We start from the raw sequence: 13,484 nt of genomic DNA, 5'->3' as shown, positions 1-13,484 counted from the left end.
TTTATCTTTTCCTTGACAGAGATGCAGTGCATTTTAAATGACCTTGCGATCATCAGTAGTCTCCATTCAACACACTTATACACAATCATTTTGTGATTAATCTAATCTACAATGTTTAAATTGACTTTGTTTGCCAATCGAATAATTTCAGCAAGTTAGTTGCCAAGAAATCATTTGTTTTTTTTCCTAAATAATTGCGAGTTACATGCATAAGCCACACAAAATATATGCAATAGGCAGCAAAAGCTGAATAGGAATGGCATATAGTTCCGACTGTTAATACATCCATATAGTGCCTGGTTGCAGAGCTCAGTAGAAATGAGCGATGTGATCCTTTAGAACAGCTTTCCAAAGGCGCCTGCTGTTGATGGTTGAAGTGGATACAGCGACAATCCTGGTGATACAATTACCTGCTTCATTAATTCACTTCACAAAGAAACAAACTGATAGATTCCTGAATATAGCAAACCTGCACAAAAATAGCAGCAATTGAATTGGCACCAAAATTAGTACGCTCCATGTACTTGGGCCTTCTCCACTCCAATATGCACTCCAACGTAGCTTGTGCATTTGTATTACTGCACTGTTCTATATTAATTTCTCATACAGGGGCAAAGATTCCTGACCGCTTTGGTGATACCTTAATATCCTTCAATAAATCACTCAGGCAATAACATTAATAACTCTCTTAGAGGTATCTGCTCCATTGTGCAGAGTTTTGCTTTAATGCCCTTTATGTAGACCTTATTAAACTAAATTGGCCTTTTTCCGCCCTTTTCACTGAAACCATTTTCTGAGGTTTGGAAAACCTACAGTACAACTGATAAATTGTCTATGAATGCAATCTCTCAACCATCAGCCCTATTTATGCACGTCTAGATGATCACTGGAATTGTGATGACAGGAATGTCAAACTCAGGAATGTTGGGTTCTTTATTCTAACGTGAGGCTTACAATTACCTTTTACAGTTCTTGCAAATGCTCCCATGAATCTGTTCGCGTTTATTTGACATTAATAACAGCTGTAGTGTTTTGACTATGTGGAATAAATGAAGGGATGCGTTAGCCCAGTCGCTGGGTTAACTTTTGATTGAATTTCAGGCCCCTCTGATGTTGAGGACATGAAAAAAATTCTAAAATGACAGTGAAATGCATTCATTCCTGTTCAGCTTACAGAACCGAAGAATTCAGACTGCCCAAAGGCTCCTTGTTGACTAGATCCAGAATTTATACACAGCTTTCGTTCACAAGAGCTATTGGGAGGAATTTGTTGATGATATCTACTACTTCTCGATTGTCAATTTGCTTCTAAAGTATATGGGTATTTAAAGCTTCAACTACTTTCTACACAGCTCAAAAAGATTCCTCTTTCTACTTTCACCTATCCACCTATTTTCTTCTTAGCCTTTCCAACGCTTATTTAAGTGACTTTTATAAGACTTCTATTTCATATTAGTCTTTTAAATCCTTCTGTGCCTTTTTGTCACTGCCAATGTCCTTATATACCTACTCTGGTCTCAGCCTCCTGCTATTCTCCTTCGCTTAGGGATGTACCTTATTTCTACACCTTTTTTAAAAAAAGTTATCTTTGTTCTTATTTTGTTATATTCATTTCTAGTGCCACCAAGCCCCCTCATTTCCTCCTTATTTCAAGAGACCCTGAAATTAATTTCATCATCTCATCTGAATGTCCATCCGAGATTAAATCAGGAATAAAATGTGATTGAGCTGTTGTGGTTTCTAGAGCTTGTAAGCAATGGTAAGGTAGCTCAACTATGCAGAGATTGCTTGACCTGTTGTGGTTGAAGGAAATCTCAACAAAGAAGAGAGCTACCAAGAGACCAGAAAATGGTTTGCTAACAAGATTGATGTAGATGAAGAAGTCCCTTTAGCCCATCGCATTTCATCCCTCCCGCACACCCAACCTACCATCCCTCCATCATAGCATCAAGCTGCTTTTTAAATGAGTCCAGGGTCCTGGACTGACTCTATCACCTTTCCTGCCAACCTGTTCCAGTCATTGATAACGCCTCTCAATTGGGAAGTGTGTGGTTGTGAGGGGAGGTATCATTATGACTAGTGCATCATTTTTATAAATCTCCAGTTGTTATGTTTAAAACTTTAAAACACAAAAAGACCTTACACTGTATGTTATATACAAACAAGACTCATCTGAGAAAAAAGAATAGTTCTTACTAACACAATTAATAATCTCAAGTTTTATTTTATGTATGAACCAGTAGGAGACACATCAATACAATGCAAATCAACTCTGGATCTTTTACCAGTCAATACACTTGGATGTGTATGTTTGTTGAGACTAGTAATATAGTCCATTGCCTTCCACCTCACGCACATGAACTCCACAGCTGTAAACATTTACTTTGTATTGACTTTTGAAGGAATATCAATATCAAAGTAAATATCTTTTTGTAGCAAACACAGTCACGTTCATCTAGGTTGTCCAGGTCTGCATAAATTTGAGCATTGTAAGGCATTTTCTTATAAAATTCCTGTACTCCTGCACTATTCTAATAGAAAAATATTCTTCTGTTTCTACTTTGCGCATTGATAAAATATTTAATTTCACTGCAGTCACTGCACTTTACAATATATTCTGTGAAAGCACTTTCACACGTCTTGAAGACGTGATAAAGCGCTATATCAAACGCAAGGATTATTTTATTATTATTAGTTCAACACTGCATGAAAATGGTTCCTTTAGATGCTTTAGCAGTGTACACAAACCACCATGCTATGAAAATCAATTCACTTTCATTGCGGAGAATAACCTCACTATTGATTCTTGCTGAGAAGTCAAGTTGTGCAAAGTTTGCATTCTCTTTGTTCTTTATCCCTGAACTCAACCGCATTTTTAAATAAAAGATGTCCAAGAATGTTACAAAACAAATGTCAGGTGTAGTTGTCAGCTGAACTATTATTTGTAATGTACTAAAGTTAACTGAATTGAACAAACATGCCTTGCCTTCAGTTTAGTCCATTATTCCACATTGTCAATGACATCTGAAACCATAGACAATAAAGTTACCACTGGTACCCCATACATTGCAGTACCTGTAGAGTATATATGCAGGGAGATCTATAAAGGAGATGCCCTCTTTGTTTTATTTTTTGATTTACAAGAACAAAATGTAAAAATAATCTAAATGAAAACATAAGCTATTTGTGCTTATTGCATGTTGTTGAGTTTGTGTTTTTTTGCATTTGACGTGGGAGAGGAACTGCAAGCATGCAACTTTTCACATGTAGGAATTGTATTTAAATTGTAAAATATGAACATCAGAAATTACTTTTCATGTGAACTACCTTTGATCCGACCTCCATGCAAGTCTTATTCAAAACTTGTCCACACGTCCAGTGTATTACAATGAGCAGAATAGAAAGTGCACTGCGTTAACCTTGCATGTTTCAGTGTCTTTGTCAGTTTGGTTAAATTGGATACTACCGTACTATCAAAAGGCAGCTTCATATCAAAAGGCAGCTTCAATAAACTGGATTTAATTGGTCTCAGAGTGAGTGGAACCAAAGATGAGAAATCACACTGAAATGTACACAGTGGAAAACAGTAACAATACCAGGAACAAATACAAATGCACCGAAAGATTGCTGATAAAGTGTTGCCAACGTATTGCAAAGCCATATAGGGAAATATGCAATGGGGAAATGCAATTCATTTTAGGGACACACAGCCTTTCCATAATCCTAAACTTTTAACTTAAGAAATCAATTTTCATTAATTTTAGTGTAGAATACTGAAAGGTAATTATATTGGTGATCTGTTATACAATTTGGTCAATACAGCCTCTGAATTAATCCTGTTTTTTTAATGCCTTTTTTATCTGACTTCCCTAGTCTTTGTTATAACATACAGCACGTTGAATCTTCATTGATTTTAAATTGTTATTCTTATTTTACTCCCTTCACTCTTGTAATGAGCTGCTGGCTGAGAGTGTGAGCATTCATTATGTTCCCAGACTCCAGTCACTGTTTCGCTATCGGATTGCAAATATATACTCTACCACCGTTTTGAGAAATCACAGCACATTTCCTATTGCTCTGTGCACAGTGTATCACAACATCAACACACTCCACTCTGCCACCTATTAATCTAAAATTCCACCTGATAATTTTACATTGCATCTATTCCAAAACATATCGCACAAACAGTATCAGGAAGTTAAAATCTCACAAAAAGAATGTTTTATATAATAAAATATATAGGCATATTTAACTCATCGTAAAAATAGTTTCAAAAATGTTTCTTTGCAAACAGATAAGAATATCAGAAAGTGTGCAATTAAAAACTAATTAGACTCGTCAAGTTGCTCAGTTTTTGTGCTAATACTACTGTGAATTTGGACAAACAGGGTGAAGGTTTTAATCAGTGTCATTGATTGTGTTATTAACAGTACGATTCTGTTAATGCTATGCAGCGATACTGGAATATTATGATATCTTACTGAGAAGTAACAGTCAATGCTTTAAATTACATTACTAGTATTTCAGTGAAACTATTGAGTTTTCAATGAACAAAAGTTAACATTTAAAACTGTTTTGTGGTGCAGAGACAGTACATTACCATGGAAACACTGTATCGTGATATTATTTGTGGTGAGGACAGGTTCCAACTTTATTTTTAGTATAAGGTGAAAAACATCAATGTAATCAAAACAGTGATACATAGCAGTTAAATAAACAGTGCATACATTAGAGACAAGCTAACACACAATATACACAGCCAAGCGAGACAGGTGAGCCAGTCTATAGGATCAATGTGGAAACATCTGAGTCTGCAGTTACCTTGTACTTGAAGTATAGCAGTGGAACTGACAGTGCCACTAGAGTTTATAGCTCGTACAACATAAATGCCAGCATCTGTATCAGACACCTTCTGAATGAAAAGAATGTGTTTGCCTTCCTTTTGTGAAACTTCTAAGCGCTGATCTGTTGTCAGCTTCTGTCCATTCTTGTACCTGAAGTAAAAAGTGCATTTTCAAGTCAAGCAGTTACCAGCACCAGTTAAACACCTGATTAAAACAAGAACATCCAAAAAGACACAATATTAATTTTATACTAACTTCGGATAAACAAAGCAAGTAACATTTTTAGTATGACAAATTAACACTACAATGTGTTAAGTGTTAGTAAGAATCTCAAATAACTAATAACTTGCGGCCTGATTTGGGAAATATTTTCAAAGTCGCAAACGTTTGCGGCTTGTATTTTGATCGTGCCTCGAGAAGACGCGAGTGATTTATAATGGATTCCTTTTCAATCTGAAAGTACATTGTTTTCCTAGCTGTGTGACAAAAGCACGCAAAGGTTTATTTCCATCTTCCAGGACTTCCAAATCTTTTTGTCAGTGTTATGTGTCTTCACCTTTGTGTTCCTTCAAACCACAAATTGTGTCAAATCACCATCAAGCCAGTGAATGGAGCAAAATTAGTTATATCAAATTCAGTGTCCTAAAGCAAATCCAAATGTTATGTAAAATGGAAGCTTAAAGAACTATGAGATTCCAAGATCACTTTTGTGACATTATTGTAGTCTGTTATGAGTAAGGCTTTCAATTTGCTTAAAATATAGGAATGTACAGTATTGGAAAAGACCAACAAGTTGGTCCCAGATTTACGCATTCTCTCCCTGAAGAAGTGATGGTGGAAACATTGGAATGATAATGAATATTTTTCTCCCGACAGTTTAATGTTTTGCTTGGATGAATCTTGATCAATACCGTGGACAACATGAAAGTGGTGTGTGGCCATTGAACTAAGCGTTTATCATTCAAAGACTGCGAATCGCTCATGAGAATTACTTAGCGGAAGTGCAATGCACATAATATTAGAGGATTAAAATACTCACCTTTGCAGAAAGATATTTATTACAAAACAACTTCATGATATAATTATTATATTATTTAATTATATTATTAAGTTAATTTTATAATTATATTATTCCTTGCATTTGATATAGCATCTAATTACGCAGCCAAAATATCCCAAAGCGGTTTACAGGATTTACTGGAAAGTGTAGTGACTGTGTATTATTTTTGGTGAATGCCTAACGTGATATTCATGTGAGGTTTGTTATGTTTTGGTTGTTTTATAAGTCTAAATTACTGATCGTCTGCTTTACTCATGTTGCATTGATAATTTCCTGTTTTGAAGTTCAGCTGATAGTTGCATCTAATTCGGACATAATTTTCATTACAACTGCTTCAGAAACAGGAGGTACCAATGTTGCCAGCAAAGCCGTTTGGTCCACATCGCATCATGAGATGGAACATTGAAAACAAAATCAGGCCCCGTCGTCAAAAGCTCATGCTGAACCCCTAACGGTACGCAATGTTAATGTAGAATTAAATATTTAAAGTTAGAAGCAGTTCTGCATGTAGATATTACTGCTGCTTGTTATAGGCTACCCACCACGTCAAAGTTGGTTCTGGGAATCCTGCTACTTCTATTTCCAAGGTCACAGGAGAACCTTCTACCACATTGACATTAGATAAGAGCTTGGAGAAGCTCGGTGTTGTGCCAGTCAGGCAGCGCATAGCTGTGTTGTTCAATGGACCGCGGATGCCCTCTCGGATGATGGTTTCTTTGTGGTGGCCTCTGGTGTCATGCGTGGGTGGGTGCACACTGAGGGCTACTGTTAGTGGTTCAGTTGGAACATGGAATTCATTGCTGTTAGAATCCGTTTCGTTTTTAACACGGTTACTCTTGGGTTCGTGCAGTAGTGACTCCTGGGTCTCAATCACACTCTCATGCATGTCATAGGTCTGCAGCTGTGTCTCATGCACTTGACAGATAGAATCACGGATTGACGATTTAGCCACAGTTTGGGATTTCACGATACTCGAAAGGGTGCTGGAAACGAGAGTGGGTGCAGGGGTTGTCAGTGGGCTCTGGATAAAAGGGGGAGATTCGGATCTGTATGTGGTGGAGAGTCCAGTGCAGGGATTTGAATAGCGAGATGAATAATATTCAGGCTTATGAGAAGCTTGCGGTCTTGAATGATTTATGGTGTCAGCCATGGCAACAGGTGTTACCAGGTCAGAGCGATCAGTCATTCTGCTCCAGTCCATTTCCATTTGTGGCTTTGTACTGTGAGATCCAAAATGCCGACTATGAGAACTTAACTGAGACATCTCATCCAGTTCTGTTTCAGAATGGAGCATATTTGATTCCGGAGTGTCAGGAAGTGGAGGCAAAGATATGTCATCTGGTGACATGCATTCATATTCTTCCACGGATAGGGTTTCATCCACTAAAAGTTCATTTTGCAGGTCTCTATCAGTCGCTGTGCTGCCCTCTGTACCAAAACAAAGAGGCTCTGTAGTTTCCCGCGAATATCGATCTTCTGCCACCGAATCTGTGATCTGATCGCTTATCAGTTGGTCCAACGTAACGTTTAAAAGTTCCTTAAAAATGGGAGAAAAAATGAAAAAGGTCAAATTGGCTTCCAGTGAATTGATACGTCATGAAAACCAAAAGCAATTTACTTAACATAAAGATTACAGAAGTATCACCCCTCATACCCTCCCCAAACCCTACACATACCCTCCCTCCTCATGCTTTGCAGGTTGCATCTGTCACGATTCAGGATGGAATACTCCCTGGGAAACTCGGGTGAGAAATATGATCCCTTCACAAGACCTAATATTCTGGCTGGCAGCAGAAATAACAATGTGTGATATCATAACAGTCCCCCTCCCCAGGGCTGGTCTTGATCCCTCAATAAGCACGATAAATTATGGTTATAATCCAGATATGAACATAAACTTATTTTCCATCCCGTGAGAAATTCCCCCTAAAGATTCCCCCAAAGGATATCGAGTAGAGGCTTCATCCCCACAACTCCACTCGCCTCCTACACTGGCAGCACCCCTCATACTCCCCTCAAACCTAATTACATTCTTTAACTCCTTTCTGCAATCTTCTTCTAAAATATTTATTATTTGGGTTTTCTTTGCAATCAACTGCTATGAAAATGTACGCTCGTGTATTTCTATGCACCCACCAATTCCATAGGTAAAGTATTGAAGTGTTAAGTGTTTAAGAAACATATTGAAGTAATCTGTGATCTAGATTGGAGTTTTGAGTGTGACCTTTATGAAATAAACCATAGGGTTGCCAGGTCAGATCCAATTCTGGAGCTTTCTGCATCACCCTTTTCCCCTCTAAAATTAAGAAGAGTTTTAAAGAGATACCTACATAGCTGTGTGACACCTGTTGTTCCTCCAGTATCTGAGTGATGTATGGCATCTCTTCCATTTCATTATCTCGAGGATTCTTGGCTGAACCTGGCAATGACGTCCTTGAATTAATGTTAGAATGTGTTGTGGATTCTGCCTTGTTTTCTATCAGCTGAAGGGCAAAAACTCTCCTTCCTGAGTCAGTGGCAGCCGCTGATCGACAGAGTGATTGTCCGTGGGATGATTTCACATTAAATTGCTGTGAAAAGGTGGCGGTGTAACTCTGAACACTCATTATCTCTCTTTCAGAGGAGATTGTAATGTTATCTGTTACTGTCTGGGAATCCTCTGTGGCAGCTCTGCTTGTGCTAAAAGCATGACTGTGATCTATGCTAACAAGTATGGAATCCAGCTCACGGCTTCCTTTTATCAGTGTTGTTGAGTCCAGAGTGGCTTTGGATGAAGTTTCCACTTTACTTTCTTGCTTACAGCAGTCCAGTGACTGATAGCTTGCTTTCAAACCAGTCTCCACAGGTGATCTTTGGGTAGAGATACTGTTTTCTCCCTGTCGGAAGTAAGTTAGTTCAGTTTTTAACTTCAGTTCTCATTGATTTGATTCAATCGAGTAACATTTCGTCAAGTTTGTTTTATCAAAAAGAACACAGAGAAATAATACTCCACAGTGCACATTTCTGCTGCGTTCATATATTGGAAAGGATGCGATTTGCAGCAATAGAGTGATGTGGGACAGGATGTCGGATATATATTCCATCAACTCCACTCAACATGAGCGTCTGATTTCTGTTCATGCACAGAACACTGAATCAGGAATTTAGCTTTAATGTTACAGCTGAGATGATCACCTCTTTGATAACATTACAATAAAGGTCTATTGATGGCTCTTGTCTGCCCATTGGATTGCCTGGGATCTTTCAAGGGGCTACAGAGGAGTGGAGCCCAATAATATTCACACCCATTGCATTTATACTGTAACAGTGTGATTGAAGCTAGCTTTTTGAGGAGGTGTGCGGAGCAGCATTCCAGCACAATTCACATTGACTCTGATTTATACCGCATAACTTACTGTAACTAGTCAACAAAATGGAGACAATTCACCACTAAAAACACACAGTATAATTATTTTTTACCAGGTTTGTAAATAGCGGACTGGAATGCGGTCTTTTCCTCGCTAAGATTTTGGGTTAAATCCAGATCAGGGAGATAGGTGGAATGTTTCTCTCCATCTTTGCCTTAAAATAAATGAACATCTTCACACCTATCAATAAAAACTCCTTAATAATGCCAGGTTACTTGAATCTGACAAGTTGCTACCTTTTCAACACTGGTTCCTTGTGATTTACTTGCACTTTCTCCTGATTTCTGTCCAGCAGCATCAGTCTGTTGAAAATTGACATACAAAAAAGTCAGAGCAGCTCAAGCAATGTGACAGTGTGTTATATATTGGATTTATACTGTACAATTTGTCACTGAACTTTTCGTAATGTGAAACAATGCCATTTTCTGTGTGCAATTGGCTATCTCGTTACCCCCACAAAACACACCGTCAATTCGCTTTCCAGTGTATTCTGTGAAGTGCTTTGAGAAGTCTCAATGATGCTACATCAAATGCAAGGATTATTATTGTTACCATTATCAAACAAACATATTCCAGAATTGTATTATCCATGTAGATACTTTTGACCAGCAGAAATTAACACAACAACACAAATAACAGGCAGCTAGCTCAAGGATAAGCCCATTCAGGTGAGAATTATTTATTCGTATAACTGAACTAGCAGTCTAAAGCTTGAATCAATGTCAGTATTAACTGTGCAAAATCTCCTAGCAGGAATACCAAATAACAAATTTGATCACGATGCTTGAAATACAACACTCTATTTAGTTCAATGTTTTACAATCAAACACAATTAAGGGCTCAGCGGCCTGATTCGGGAGATTGTCCAGAGATGATCTGACATACAATACAACATTACATTTGTAAAGTGCCTTTCACGTCGGGAGGACATCCCAAGACACTGGAATAAGTTATCAACTAAAAACCTCCATCAGTCTCAGCAGCAGTTTGTTACTGTTTGAGTCCAGTCAGCAATTTAGATCAGAGAAACAACTCACTGAACAGACAACAGCAGTAGCAACTGAATGAACACTAATATTGGGCTCTGCCTGAACTGTAACAGGAGCCTGATGAGAACAGATCAACCCAAAAACTCGCTCCATAGTCGCTTGCTTCAGATTGACCAGCATGTTCTCAATTGCTTGGCGCAGGATTAGGACTGAGAGTATAAAATATTGATAATAATATTATTATAAAATATTAATTTCACAATTTTAGTCCCTACCTTAATCTGCAGCTTTATTTCAAGCTCTCTTAGACCATTGCACAATTCCTTCATGGAGTCCAGGATTTCATTGTGCTTTGTTACGGTTTTCTCCACATATTTCTTTCCTTCTTCACTACCTTGAAGCGTAAACAAAACAGGCTCAACTGTTATTTTATCGCAGATTGAAGAAAGACTGATCACTATCAATTCCCCATTGCAAACCCATCAAAATCAGATTCATTGGTCATTCATCCCATTCCAGTTTGCAGGGTATGACTGGTGCAAAATGGCTGCCATTGTTTCCCACACACTTTCCACTTAATAGTATTTAATTGCGATATGCTTTTGATATGCCTTTTAGACATGAAGAGACACTATACAAATGCGAGTACTTACTTTACATTCATTGTGCAATTATTGCATAAGGTTCCACTTTATTCAACCTGGTAGTCTTAAACTAATTATTGAAAATTATGATCAGCTTTCAGATTCAGAGAATATGAAAAAGGTGTGATTTCTAAATGCCCAAAAGCTAGTTATTTTTGTGAATTATGATATGCAGCTATTGCTGTCTAAGTAGCGGTAAGTTGCAACGGCTGTTCTAAGCTCACACAGCAAGAACTTGCAAGGGTTTTCGTCTGAACGTAGAACATGTATTTTGTGACATGCAACACGCAAGTCACACCATCTGTGTAAGGCATCAGGCAATGCCCTCAACATGGACTAAAACATAAGTATAATGTTCTGATGATTAAGCTCATCGATCCTGTTATATTCTCCCAGTTTATATTTGTGTACTAGATCACTACTGTTTTGCATTAAATACCCCACAAATATAATAATTATTAACTTTTGATACAAATAATTTACTGAAATTTGAAGAATTAAGAACCTAATGGGAAACAGGTAGAAAATACATGCAATATTGACAAAAAATAATCCTAGCAAGTTAATGGGAGTCTATCATACATTGCCTATTGATTCTTGCTGACAAATGCAGTCGGAATGCACTTCTTTATAGGGAACATTCCAGTGTCATCGAGTGCAGACTTAACATGCATCAAGATCAAGAACCACTGATGTGGAGCTGGTTGGAATTTGGTCTGCAGCATACATAGTGCTACACCGTTGATAGACTTGCAACCAGTGAATACCAAAGAGACTTTGCAATTAAAGCAAATTGGAAGCTTATCTTGTGGTAGGACCCATTCAGTGCGATCACAAATAGCAATGTTACAAGCCAGACAGTCAAATGTATAAATAGCAATGAGATTTATAAGTCAGCCACTAAATCCATAGCAGTTTGGCATATGGATAGATTTAGCTACCTCCCATTTTAAATGGATATCCTCAAATTTTGAAGAGAGCCCAAACGAGTTTACAAATTCTCCTTATACATTTTACTCTTTACTAAGTCACACAGACAAAACTATAGGCATAGGCTTTGTTACCTCGAGATTCAATTTGTTCATAGGCTAAAATTGCACAGGTGCAGATCAGCATCGAACAAGCAATGTGATGCAATGGTTAGCTTCAAAATTTCCAGGAAAAGGGTGTGTTGGTTGCAATGAGTTTGATATAAGTGTGCGCTCTCTACAGTTCTGATGATAACGATGCCAGTGCTAGACACAAAATATTAAAAAAATCTTATGCAAGCCAAAGAGCCAGAGTGAAAGTGAATTTTGATGAGCAGTTTGACTGAATTGAAATTTGATGAGAGCTGGAAGATAAGCTGGGGAGGGGGAGATGAGTGGGTTTGACATTGTAACACAGGGAAGTGTCAAACTAGACTTGTTATGAACGGAGGCCTTGTGTAAATGTGACAAATAAAGGTGATGGGAGAGAAAGTCACAAATCAAGCTGGATAATAAAGAAAAACATGCCAGCACCTGCCATTTTTGTTAGAACATTTTGGGGGAAAACATGTGTCGTTTGAAGGAATAAAATTATTATTTTAACAGCAATTATTTTAAGCCTTTTTATTGCTGTGCTACATGTGAATATCAATTAGAATGAAATTGCAGATTGCTAAATAAAATTGCCATCGCAACAGATTTTAACTACATTTTTCAGTTGGTTGTAGAATTTTAGTGATTATTATTGTAGAAAAGATCAGAGTGAACAACCTATTACTTTAACAGCTGACAATTTAGTCTCGACCATGTTTCATTTGAACATGGTTATCTTTTATCACTTGATATTCAGAGACAAATTAGGAGCAGCTATGTCCAGTGTGTAAAAAAATATTTAGCTCCAATTGTTTTACACGTGAAGTTAATGTAATGGTTAGCTGATATTTAGGAATATTGTTGTGTGACATTCACAGGCATTTAACCAGTTATAAAATTGTAAACAGTAAGTGTGCCTCTGTCTGAATTTGTTAGTTATTATAATAATAAAAAAAGCAAGCTGTCAAAACAGGCATCTCTGGCCCTGTATGTGGTCTCCAATCATTTAGCTGTTGGTTCTAACCATATAGGCGCACTGCTAGTTCAGTGATGTGCTGGATTCTCGTCTCCTGCGGTGAAACTGTGGGCCACACAAACTTTTCAAACTGTTTGAGCAGAATTCCCACTGCTTCCTCTGTCTTGCATTCGGTAGAATATTTCCCAACTCGCACAATTGCACCGCTCGTTTCCTCACACCAAAACTGGCTCTGCAAGGTAATTGTAAATGAAACAAAAGTCAGCTCTCTGTACATTTTATTCTTCGAATGAATTGATGATGCAATTGCAATTGCTCCCAATTCTTTTGTGTTTCTTTTATGCTCATGGAATATGTCCAAATGAAGCATGGGCGACTAAATCATGATAAAAAAAATATACCAAATTGGTGAATCCAATTAAGATGACAGTCCTTTCTAGTTTATAATAATAATCCTTGCATTTGATATATCACGTCATTGAAACGTCTCAAAACAGCTCACA

General features: G+C 37.6%; 1 protein-coding gene across 1 annotated transcript in view; it reads right to left on the bottom strand.

Annotated features, from left to right (window-relative positions):
- Positions 1-2,653: 2,653 nt before the first annotated feature.
- ccdc141 (coiled-coil domain containing 141) overlaps positions 2,654-13,484 on the bottom strand; it is a 43,829-nt gene continuing 32,998 nt past the window's right edge. Inside the window, exons 20-25 of the mRNA XM_007890216.2 lie at positions 13,030-13,213; positions 10,576-10,694; positions 9,548-9,613; positions 8,235-8,780; positions 6,447-7,441; positions 2,654-4,994 (exon numbers count right to left, since the gene is read on the bottom strand). Coding sequence (XP_007888407.2) covers positions 4,709-4,994; positions 6,447-7,441; positions 8,235-8,780; positions 9,548-9,613; positions 10,576-10,694; positions 13,030-13,213 — 2,196 coding nt within the window. The 3' untranslated portion in view covers positions 2,654-4,708. The remainder of the gene's footprint in view (positions 4,995-6,446; positions 7,442-8,234; positions 8,781-9,547; positions 9,614-10,575; positions 10,695-13,029; positions 13,214-13,484) is intronic.

This window comes from Callorhinchus milii, unplaced genomic scaffold (genome assembly GCF_018977255.1).
Source record: "Callorhinchus milii isolate IMCB2004 unplaced genomic scaffold, IMCB_Cmil_1.0 Scaffold6, whole genome shotgun sequence".
Taxonomy (NCBI): domain Eukaryota; kingdom Metazoa; phylum Chordata; class Chondrichthyes; order Chimaeriformes; family Callorhinchidae; genus Callorhinchus; species Callorhinchus milii.
The sequence above is the reverse complement of the archived record's forward strand: the minus strand, read 5'-3'. Positions and strand labels throughout refer to the sequence as shown.